The following is a 12,000-nucleotide window of genomic DNA, read 5'->3' on the forward strand; positions in this document are numbered from 1 at the left end:
GAGGGGCTTTGTGGTGGACTTAATTAAGGTATAGCCTAGGGGTGGAGAAGTATTTAGAACAGAGACTTTGTAATTGATTGAATGATTGGAAGGTCCTGGGGTGGGGTAGTCCTTGGAGATTATTTAATCAGGCTTAGTAAATGCTGTATTTGGAATGATGTCATGTTTTGATCTTCTCTGTTCTGGGTTTGTTACTGAATAAAATAGAGAGCACCTATGCTGGTATTTTGAACCTGGGAAGTTGCCTTCTTTTGGCATTACATTACATGCAGAGAGATCAGTTCAGAGCATATTAAAATATTCTAGGAAAAAGGATGTGAGGGCCTGAACTAGTGTGGGGGCAATATAACTGGAGAGGAGAGTATGGATATGAGAGGTATTATGGAGGTAAAATTGATGCGTAAGTGGCCCAGTGGAGAGGTTACTGTGCTTGGAGTCAAGAAAACTCATCTTCCTGAGTTCAAATCTAGCCTCAGACCCTTACTAGCTGTGTGACCTTAGGCAAATCACTCAACCCTATTTACCTTAGTTTCTTCCTCTATAAAACAAGCTGGAGAAGGAAATGGAAAACCACTCCATTATCTTTGCCACGAAAACCCCAAATGGGGTCATAAAGAACTAGACACAATTGAAACAACTCAACAATAGCAACAAAATTGACAGAACTAATCAATGACAATAAAAATTTTTTCTGATTAGGTACCACTTTCTCCATGAATCCTTTCCTGATATCTCCAGTTTTTAGTGTTCTTTCCCATCTCAAATTTTCCTAGATCATTTGTCTCATTTTTCCTTTACTTCTTTTTCTTTCCTGTCTAGTATTTATCTGGGTTCATGTTGTAAGAAATTAGAAATCAAGGCAGGTTTAGGGAAAAGATGATAGATTCAGTTCTGGATAAATTGAATGTGAAGTTCCTGGCAGCTATTTATGTTTAGCTAGTTGGGAATGTGAGGCTGGAACTCAGGGGAGAGATTGGCACTGAGTATAAACATCTGGGAAAGTGATAACCCAAACCCATGCAAACTGATGAAATCACCAAAGGAGAGAGTGTAGGGAGAAAAGAGAAAACAGAGTGAACCAGTATGCTTAAGGGACAGGAGAAGGAATATGACCTGTGAAGAGGTAGAAGGAGAAACAGGAAAGGCTCCTGAGGCCAGAGTATGAAGAAAGGGGATGGAGAGGGAAGAAGGTGCCCCACAGTCAGGAGGAAGATCCAGAAAATGAGACAGAGAAGGCAGGTCAGACAGATTGGAGGAGAACCAGAAAAGATTACTGTCAGGATAGAGGAAGAAGTTGGTCAACAGTGTCAAGCTCTGTAAAGAAGTCAAGAAAGATGAAGACTAAGCAAAGGCCATTTGGTTGAGCCATTGACAAGCTTGGGGAAAGCATGTTCAAATGGATGGTTGGGTAGGATGCCAGATTTGTAGGATTTAAGAAAATGAGTAAAACTTGAGAAATTGGTGGTAATTGCAAGGAGTCAAGGACTTAGGCTATGAGAGGGAGGAGAGCTATAGAACAATAGCTTGAAGAGACAGCGGGATTAAATAAAAGTTGGGATGTGGAGATCTAAGTATATTTATGAGCATCAGGGAAAAAACCAATTAGTGTATAAAGAAAAAAAGATGATTAAATTCATGTCCTCAGCTTTGCCGCAGAGTCCATCTCTTTCCTCCAGATGTAGCTCAACCACCATCTTCTGTATGAAGTCTTTCCTGATTTCCCCCCCAATATTAGTGTCCCCCTCCAAAACTACCTTGTATTTGTCTTTATTTGTACTTAGACTATTTGTATTTATTCTGAATATACTTACAAAAGTCCTTGTCTTTTCCTCTAGACCATGAGCTCCTTTTGAGTAGAGACTTTCATTCTTTGTATCTCCAGTGCCTAGCACGGGGTAGGTGGTTTATAAGTACTTGCTTCTTGATTGATTAAATAGGTACAATGTGTGAAAACATGGTGAAGTTTTTGAGTTGTAGAGGAGGGAAGATTAGGAGGCTCACAACAAATGACTTCAATCTTATCGGTAAAGAAGAAAACTAGGTCTTCTGTCTTTTTGATCTGGCAGACTGCTAGCAGCCTCATTCTTTCAGAATATAGACCACAGAGTAGGGGCAACAGGGACATAGATGACCTGTGAATTTATTAGTTTTGAGAACTCCCAGATGAGGAAAAACTCTATACCAATGCAAACCAGTACCCAACTAGGAAAACTTATTTTTGTTTAGCGTGTAAATAGAATCTAGTCTAGGAGAATTACAGCCCCAGAGCATCAAATTGCCCTTGCCAACCTTCCATCAGAGTCTAGGGTAACTCAGCTCGAGAAAGAGAAAATTGACCAGAGTGGTCTGGGTAGAGAGATAGATTCCTTTGTTCAGATTGCTGGAGGCCACTGAATCTCATGATCAAGCCACATTCTCAGGAGGAGGAGCTGAAAACTTTTAGCCCACTTACTCATTAATATGCCCACCTCTTCATTAATTGTTCATCAGTCAGGATTGATTTTCACTTGTCAATACTGAAAGATTGTGACTCTCCCAGGGCCACACCACCAGTGTGGGGCAGAGAGGGGACTTCTCTGGTCAAGGCTAGGTTTTAAGGCCAGCTCTCTCTTCATTGTGTCAAGCAGTCCTACAAAAAAAAAAAAAAACATTTACTTTATTCCATAGGAGGGATCCTAGCCCCTCATTTTGGCTTAAATGAGAAGCTATATCTTATATATATATAGTCCTAATATGATTGATTTTCTGGTTGGTTCCTCAGTCCCACATGAGTTTGGTGCATTCTTGGTGGGGGTGGGAGAGAGGATACCACTAAAATCAAGAATGAGGACTGCTGACAAAAAAGTGACAGCTCACAATCTGATAAGAAGGAAGGAAACAGCAGAAATATAAAACCCACAACAGTTGAGGGCCTTTCAGTGTGAGGCAAACATCTATCTGCTCCAGCATCCTAAAGGGCATCATTGAAGAACCCAGTTAAGTGTGTTTCTAAGAAATGACCCAGAGTGATTAGAAGATTACATTATGATCTATATCTTTTGCTTAATATGACAGATAAGTATATACTAAGTACGTTTTTAAAATATTTTTTATTCAAATGGTTAAATTTTCATGCAAAAGTTTAGCACCAGTTATTGGAAAATTCCTCATTCTCCAGCAAAGTCAGAAAAAGGCATTCCTGTATTTGGTAAGGAAATAGCAGGCCACATTCTGTAATGGCAAAACAGTGAATTGTTTTCTTTGGGAGAAATGCATTAATTCTTCCAGACCAGAAGGTACCAATTAGTTAATTGCCTCTTTCCATAGCTAAGTGGCCCCTTCTGGCCTGAAAAATCAATATACCTCTGCACAGTGTGTAATTTAATTCTCCTTCCGTGGAAAGGTTCAGACACAGAGAACAGTGCTGTGTATTCCTTCAGGAAGGGAAGGATTTATTGATCTGAATGGGGATTCTTATTTTAAACTCATTTCTCATTTTAACTGCAGTAAGACCCAGGAGGAAACAGAAATCTAGGTGAAAGCTGCCAGTCTCTTCTCACTCAGTTTAACAACACACAAATGGAAATACTTGTTACCTTTGCAATAAAAATCCCTGTATAATACAAAGTTGCCCAAACCCTTGCCTACTCGTTTCAGGAAATATTTGGTGTTATAAAATCCCAGCTCAGTAAAAGAACATGGCCCTGCCCCTTGACACTTTGCAACAGGATGGGACAGGTGGGAACATTCTGAGTCAGAGTCCTTAAAGATACTTCTACTCTGTGCTTTATTTAATGATATAAAAATTAAGTTTCACAGGAAATATCAAATAAACCCATTTTTCCTCTGGTACCATCCCATTTTCTACTTCAGAGTTTCCCAAGCTTTCTTCATCTTGCTTCTTATAGGCACACACCATAAGGATGTAGGATCACTGGATTATAGATCTGGAGCTGGAAGGGACCTTATAAGCAATCTCACCTACCTGTCATTTTGCAGTCATGATCACTGAAGCAGACAGGTTAGGAGATTTGCCCAGCATCCTAGTGAGTAAGTGGCAGAGCTGAGAAGGTAACTCAAGACAGATCATAGGACTGTGAATCTAGAGATGTTGGGCCTCAGAAGTGGTCTGAAACAACCCTTTCATTTTAAAGTTGAGGAAACTGAAACCCAAAGAAATTAAGTGATTTGCCAAAGTCACACATTTGCAGAGCTATGATTTGAACTCAGGTGCTCTGACTCCAAATCCAGCATTCTTACCACCATACCATTCATCTTCTGGCCCTTCTGCCTTACAACTATCTGTTCATACACACCTTTACTCTTCAGCCATATGTTATGTATATAAATACATGGATTCCACCCTCCCCCAACACATCTTCCTTTTTCTCTTTATCATGGAGTATATCCCTTTAACCCTTCAGATTAAGGATTGGTGCAACATCGTAAGAATCTTTGTTAATTAACAGAGAAGCCCCAGTGTCCTGTTTAGAGAACAGCATTTAGCTTGAACCTATAAAAGTAAAATGTGGGGTCAAGTTGGCGGAGTAGAAACAGGACTTCCACACAGCTCCCACCACCTCCAAATCATGTAAAAAATGACTCTAAACAAACGTTGGGGCTGTAGAACCCACAAAATGACAGAGAGAAGCTAACCTCCCACTGAAGACAGCCCGGCAGGCTGGCAGGAAGGGGCTAGCACAGCACTCTGGGAGCTGAGGCCAGCCCCAAGTGAGCCCGCAGTTTTAGCCTCAGGGAGACCACAACCAGCCTCAGGCTGGAGGGACTTCAGATCACCAGCAGCTGTGGCAGTTTCCAGAATTATCAACCCACAGATGCTAAGGACAAAGTGAGAAGTCAAGGCAGTGTGGACTTTGGGAACTGGGAGTTCGGTAGTGTGGTCTGGTCTTTACCCCCTGGAGGGAGAAGCCGCTGCGGTGTGGTGGCCGTGAAGCCACTGCCACATGGCTGCTTGGCATTGCTCCTGGCCTGCAGATTGTAGGGGGACCAAGCAACCAGTCTGAGGGGTAATCGCTTTTGCTTTAACCTGCTTGTATCTGGATTGTGGTTTATGGTGGAGGTCCTTGGGTGCATGGCCAGTTTGCCAGAGTGTGTGGAGGCTTTAGGAGGGCAGCCAACTAATAGCTCTGGCAGCTGAGAAAACCCCAGTTATTGGGACAAAGCTCCCCTCTCTGGTAGCAGAGTTCTACTGTGACAAAAATCTCAAAAGTCAAATAATTGAGTGGCAACATGAGCAAGCGAAGGAAGCAAAGCAAGCACAGCAGTCCAACTTTATACTCCTATTTTGGGGACAAAAAGGATCAAAGTATGGAACAGGAAGAAGACAGTGAAGTCAGAACTCCTGCACCAAAAGCTTCCAAGAAAAATATGAGCTGGTTACAGGCCATAGAGGAGCTTAAGAAGGATTTTGAAAACCAAATAAGAGAAGTGAAGGAAAAATTGGGAACTATTTATATGTCTACATGGGAAAATGATAATTGTAACTTATCAAACTTTTCTCAGTATGAGAATAGTTGAAGGGAATGGAAATGTGTGTGTATATATATATATATATATATACACACACACACACACACACACACACACATACATACATATATATGTCTATATAGGAGGGTATATGGGCATAGGAATACATATGTGAGTATGTGTATATATGTGTACAGGCATACATAGAGGGCACAGGACCAATTAAATAGGAAGGGATGATACTTAAAAGGTGAAATTGACAGGTGAGAGAGGAATATAATGAGAGGAGATGGGGAGAGACAGAATTGGGTAAACTATCTCATATAGAAGAGGCAAGTGAAAATGGTTACAATGGAGGGGAAGAATAGGAAGGCAAAAGGGAATGGGTCAACCTTATTCTCATTGAATTTGGCTTGGTAAGGGAATGACATACACACTAAATAGGGTATCTCACCCTACAGGAGAGTAGGGGGCAAGGGGATGGGAGGGGGGATGATGGAAGGGAAGGCAGGCTAGGGGGGAGGGAAGTTAGAAGCACCCACTTTTGAAAAGGGACAGGTTGAAAGTAGAGAATAGAACAAGTGGGGGGTGAGATAGGATGGAGGGAAATATAGTCAGTCTTTCACAATATATCCACTATGGAAATGTTTTGCATAGCTACACATGTACAACCTAAATTGAATTGCTTATCTTCCCAGTAAGGGTGAGTGACAAGGGAGGAAGGGAAGGAATCTGGAATATAAAGTTTTAAAATCAAATGTTTAAAAATATATTATTATTATTATTTTACATGTAACTGGGAAATAAGATATATAGGCACTGGGGCATAGAGATCCACCATACTCTACTGGAAAGTTGGAGGGGGGATAGGGGAAGATATGGGAGAGAGAAGATTGGGGGAGAGGATATCCAGTGGGATCACTGTTTTGGGGTGGTGGGTGGGGGAAAATAGGGAGAAAATTTGTAATTCAAAAATCTTGTGGAAATGATTGATATAAACTAAAAAATAAAAAAGAGAGAAAAAAATGAGAAGAAAAAAAAGTAAAAGGCAGCAGCTAGGTAGCTCAGTGGATAGAGCACCAGGTCTGTAGTCAGGAAGATTCATTTTCCTGAGTTCAGATCTGTCCTCAGACATTTACTAATTGCATGACCCTAGAAAAGTCACTTAACCCAGTTTTGCCTCAGTTACTTCATGTATAAAATGAAGAAGAAAAAAATCTCCTACCAAGGAAACCCCAAACAGGGTTACAAAGAGTCAGACATGACTGAAAAATAACTGAACAGGAAATGATAAAAGTAAAAATCACCTTAGGTTTTATTTGCTTGTGTCCTGAAAGGGGGAGTTTTCTTTTCTTTTCTTTTCTTTTCCTTTCCTTTCTTTTCTTTTCTTTTCTTTTTTAGCATATTTAGTTATTTATTTTTAGTTTACAACATTCAGTTCCACAAACTTTTGAGTTCCAAATTTTCTCCCCTTTCCTCCCTTCCCCAAGATGGCGTCCACTCTGATATAGTCTCTACATATTTTTACATTAGTCATGTTGCAAAGAAGAATTAGAACCAATGGAATGAACTATGAGAAAAAAGAAACAAAAAAAGAGAGAAAATAGTATACTTCAATCTGCATTCAGACTCCATAATTCTTTATTATATTTATTGTTTATATTTATTATAATGCATGTGGATAGCATTTTCCATCATCAGTTTTTTGGAGTTGTCTTAGAACCTTGCATTGCTGAGAAGGGCTATGTCTATCAAAGTTAGTCATCACTCACTGTGGCTGTAACCATGCACAATGTTCTTCTAGTTCTCCTCACAAAGGGGGATTTTCAATTAATAAAAGTGCCCTTCAATGGAGGATGGAATGGGGTGGGAAGGAGGAAAAGTTAGAGATGGCAGTAGAATAAAAAGCACTGCTTAGACCTCTAACATCATAGAGAGTATCAGTGTCCCAGCTAGGCTAAAACATAAACAGTTGGCCCCAAATGGTCATTATTGCAGATAACCAGAAGAGAATAGAACCAGATGGGGTTTGATTCCATTATCAAGTAATATTAATGTTGTTCAGTCTTGTCCAACTCTTTGTGAACCTGTTTGGGATTTTCTTGACAAAGATACTGGAGTGGTTTGTCATTTCCTTCTCCAGTGGGTGAAAGCAAACTGAAGTTAAATCACTTGCCTAGGGTAACACAGCTAATAAGTTTATGAGGCCAGATTTGAAATTAGGTCTTCCTGAGTCCAGGCCCAGCGTTTTATCCACTGAGCCATCTAGCTGCCTCTCTATTATTAATAGTGAGGGGGAAATGTCTGACAGAATTCTGGGGACAGGGAGGATGAGATACCACATCTGAGGAAAGGACCAAGCAAGAATATAGGGCCCAGACTACCAATGATTGAAACAAGGAATATGGAGACAAGACTAGAGGAATGACCCCAATAGGAAGCCGCAGATGTAAATCCAGGAAGCAAGGACACCCTGAGCCTACTGAGGTGAAGCCACAATGAATGAGAAATTGCAGTCAAAGTCAGGACTAAAGCAGAATTTTTGCGGACTAGACTGGTTTTGGGTTTCTAATATACTTCTTTTGATTAGGGGGGGATCACCCTCCCACTCACTGTGTGGATTCAGACAAGTCATTGCCCATCTATAAGCCTTAATTTCCTCATCTGTACCTTCTGGGGTTGTTGTGAGATTCAAATGAGATAATAATTTTTAAATGCTTAGCACACTGCCTGGTGTACAGTAAATACCATATAAATGTTAGCTATTATTCTTCTTGTTATTGCTATCATTATTTATTCCACAATTCTAAAAGGGGAACTTCTAAAGATTTTTACTTTTAAAAAAATAGCTTCATATATATACACATACATACATATATGTGTGTGTATACAAACACAATGCATATTTACAACTACATACATATGTGTATATGTACACATGTGTATGTAAATGTTGTATAGTAGATAGACAGCAGGTTTAGTGTATTGGAGCCAGGGAGACCTGGGTTCATAATCAGTTCCTGACATATAGTGGTTGTATGACCTTAGACAAATCACTTAATGTCTCAATGCCCTCTACACTTCTCTAAGGTCATAAGTTACACAGAAGGTGCTGACCTGTATTGTCAGAAAGAGTTTCCTTATTCAGTAGTTCCCTATACTAATGAAATCATAGAACCAATCTCTGTCCCTATATATTTATACCAGCTGCTTGTTCCCTGAGGGATCTCACCCATGACCTACTTCTTTTCTTTCCTTTCTGTAGATTTGATCACTTGGTGGCTATTGAGCGCTCAGGAAAAGCAGCTGATGGCAATTATTACAATGCTCGAAAAGTTAATATTAAGCATCTAGTTGACCCCATTGATGATCTCTTCCTTGCTGCACAGAAGATCCCTAGCATTTCATCAACTGGTAAGAGAGCATGGACAACCTGGATTTAAGAGGGATGGTGAACATTTCCTTTTGACTGGTGAACCGAAATTTGTTGTTGTTCAGTCATATCTGATTCTTCATGACCCCATGGACTTTGTCCATGAGATTTTCTTGGCAAAGATAATGGAGTCATTTGCCATTTTCTTCTCTTGTGTGCCCCCATTTTATAAATGAGGAACTGAGGCAATTAGGGGTTAAGTAACTTGCCCAGGATCACATAGATAGTAAGTATCTCAAGCCAGATTTGGATTCAGATCTTCCTGACTCTAGGCCTTGTGTTCTATCCACTGTTGCCCCAAACCAAAATTAGGACTACTCATAGAAGTTTCCTTTTCTCTAGATTTATTTACAAAGGTCCAGCCTATATATCGGGGGTTCTTTTTTATTTTAAAGCAATTGGGGTTAAGTAACTTGCTCAAGGTTATATGGCCAGGTGTTTCTGGGTGGGTGCTAAGTGTCTGAGCCCAGATTCAATCCCCACGTCATCCTGACACTGGGGCCGGTGCCCTTACTCGCTGAGCTACCTGGCCGCCCCAATATCGGGGGTTCTTAATCTCTTTTCTTGTTACATGAATCCCTTCTCAGAACAATTTTTTTATGCATAAAACAAAAAAAGAGGATTACAAAGGAAATCAACTATATATAGTCATCAAAAAATATCTTTTAAAACCCAAGTTCATAGTTCCCAGGTTAAGAATCCTTGTTATATTTATCTCACTTTATCCTTACATAATCATGTAAGGTAGGTGGGGCAGGTTTAATTCCCACTGTGCACATAAGGAAATAGACCCTGAGATACAGAGTGATTTCCTGAGATTACATAGCTATTTAGTGTGAGCATCCAAGTTAGAACTGATATCAGGAATCAGATAACTATCAGAGGCTACTCAAGAGGGCAAAAAGCCTACAAAACTTGACCAATGCATTGAAAAGTCTGAAAATATGTAGAATGTACAACATCCATTGACCTCCCACCTCTGCAGAGGGGTAAGTGGGGTTATCTTCTCCTACCTCTTCTTTCAGACTGTACTTTGTAATTCTGTAACATTCACTTGTAATTTTTTTTTTGTGACTGTTCTTTCCATTTGCATTGTTGTAGTCATTGTGCTTATTGTTTTCTTGGCTCTGCTTACTTCACCCTGCATCAGTTCATGTAAATATTTTCATGTTTTTCTGTATTCATCATACCTGTCATTTAATACAGCACAATAATATAGTTACATTTATATACCAAAGTTTGTTTAAAAAATAAGGGGCACTGCATGAATGTGTGTGTTATCCTTACACAGGGCCATGCTAATCACCCCTGTATTGTTCCAGTGTTAGTATGTGTATGACAGGAACATCCTTCTAAATGATATCCACAAGCACGCCAAACAGTTTTCCACAAAGGAAAACCAAGTAGGTGGAAGAATGCCTTTTGTTCAGGCTGTGCTATGGGATTGCCTGTTACTTAATACTGCTGCTCCATCAGTACTCTGGACAGATTGTGCACATGGACAATGAGCAGAATATAATGGGAGAAAGAGGAGGAGACTTGTTTGTATTTGGAAAATTATCTGATGCTTTGCATGGCTGTACACTTCTCTCCTCATCTTAATCCAGCAACCATTTAGTGAGTTATTTTGTTCAAGGGGAGATAAACAAATAAAAAATAAATAGTCCCTGATTGCCAGATGTTGCCATCCTCCTTGGAGGATAGGATATGTAAATCAAGTACAAAATATCTACAAAATCACACAATAAAACTCCATCTTTCAAGCACCAATATTCTTCTAATGACATGATATGATTATGAAGCATGGAATACTGGTCACCAAAGAATCAAAAATGCCAGTCACCAAAAAGACAAGATAGGGATAATTAAGCTTTAGCACATATTTTTAAAAATTTTACTGATGGCTTTTGGCTTTTTATGCCACTGTCATTTCCTGAAATACCCATTCTGTGGATTTCTCCTTTGTAACAAGGGGAAATAGTTAAGTAGTGTTAATAATAATAATAATAACAACTAGCTTTTATGTAGAGCTTTAAAGTATGCCAAGTCTTTTACATGTTTTAACTCATTGGATCTTCACAAAACCCTGGGAATTAGGTGCTGTTATCATCCCCATTTTAAAGATGAGAAAACTGAGGCTAACAGATGTTAAATGATTTGGACTGTGACAATAGCACTCTACCCATTGTACCACCTACTTATAAAATCAAACATGGCAACCACATATAACAGTATGTAGCATTCTTACACCTGAATTTACTCACCTTTCTAATGCGAGGTGGGAAATGTTTCTTACAATCTGCCTATGGAAAGCAATATTGATTATTGCATTTCACCTGAGTTCATGTGTCTTTTTATATTTTTTCATTTAAATAGTAGTAGAATATAGTGTTCCTGCTTATGCTTTCTCTGCTTTATATCCATTTGTTCATAACAGTCTTGCTCTAAATTATTTTATTTGTTGATTCTTAGGCTATAATAATATTCCTTTATAATTCTATAGTTTATTAAGCTCTTCCCCCCAATCAAGGACGTATTTTTCTTTTGTTCTATTTCCAATTTTTTCTTGCATTTATATATTGGATTTATTTCATTGGTGTAGGGAACTTCCAGATGAGAAAAATCCCTCTATCAATGCAGGTTGGCACCTTCTCTGCAATTTATATAATGTTGGAGAATTGATTTAAAGCACCAAAAGGTGAAGGGGCCCTCCCTGCAATCCTAGTCAGTAAATCAGAAAGAAGATTTAAATCCAGAACTTCCAGGCTTTGATGACTGCTCTCACTACTATGATTATGACTATGATTATGACTATGACTGTAACTATACCACCACCACCACTACTACTACTGTTATCCTGCGTCTCCATCTGTCTCTGTCTTTTCTCTCCTCTCTCTGTCTCTTTCTTTCTGTCTGTCTTCTTTGCCCCCTTCTTCTCTTCCCTCCCCTCCTCTTCTCTGCACTCCTCTCCCTTTCCTTCTGATTCTCTTCTCCTCTCTCTTTCCCTCCTTTCTTTCCTCTCCTCTTCTCTCCACTCTTCTTCCCTCCCTCCTCTTCTCTTCTCTTCTCTTCTCTTCTCTTCTCTTCTCTTCTCTTCT

At 39.5% G+C, this 12,000-nt stretch overlaps 1 protein-coding gene and 1 non-coding gene across 2 annotated transcripts in view; one reads left to right on the forward strand and one right to left on the reverse strand.

Annotated features, from left to right (window-relative positions):
* The first annotated feature begins 3,677 nt into the window (after positions 1 to 3,677).
* The window catches only part of DGLUCY (D-glutamate cyclase), a 39,376-nt gene continuing 31,053 nt past the window's right edge, over positions 3,678 to 12,000 (forward strand). The window contains exons 1-3 of the mRNA XM_069086061.1: positions 3,678 to 3,717; positions 4,815 to 4,977; positions 8,735 to 8,883. Of these exons, the coding sequence (XP_068942162.1) occupies positions 3,678 to 3,717; positions 4,815 to 4,977; positions 8,735 to 8,883 (352 nt within the window). The remainder of the gene's footprint in view (positions 3,718 to 4,814; positions 4,978 to 8,734; positions 8,884 to 12,000) is intronic.
* LOC138159732 (U6 spliceosomal RNA) lies at positions 10,149 to 10,252 on the reverse strand. The gene has a single exon (XR_011167956.1). It is a non-coding gene; the product is annotated as a U6 spliceosomal RNA (small nuclear RNA).

This window comes from Petaurus breviceps, unplaced genomic scaffold (assembly GCF_028583685.1).
Source record: "Petaurus breviceps papuanus isolate PSGF00001 unplaced genomic scaffold, PetGlider_PUasm1.0 177, whole genome shotgun sequence".
NCBI classification, from domain to species: Eukaryota; Metazoa; Chordata; class Mammalia; order Diprotodontia; family Petauridae; genus Petaurus; species Petaurus breviceps.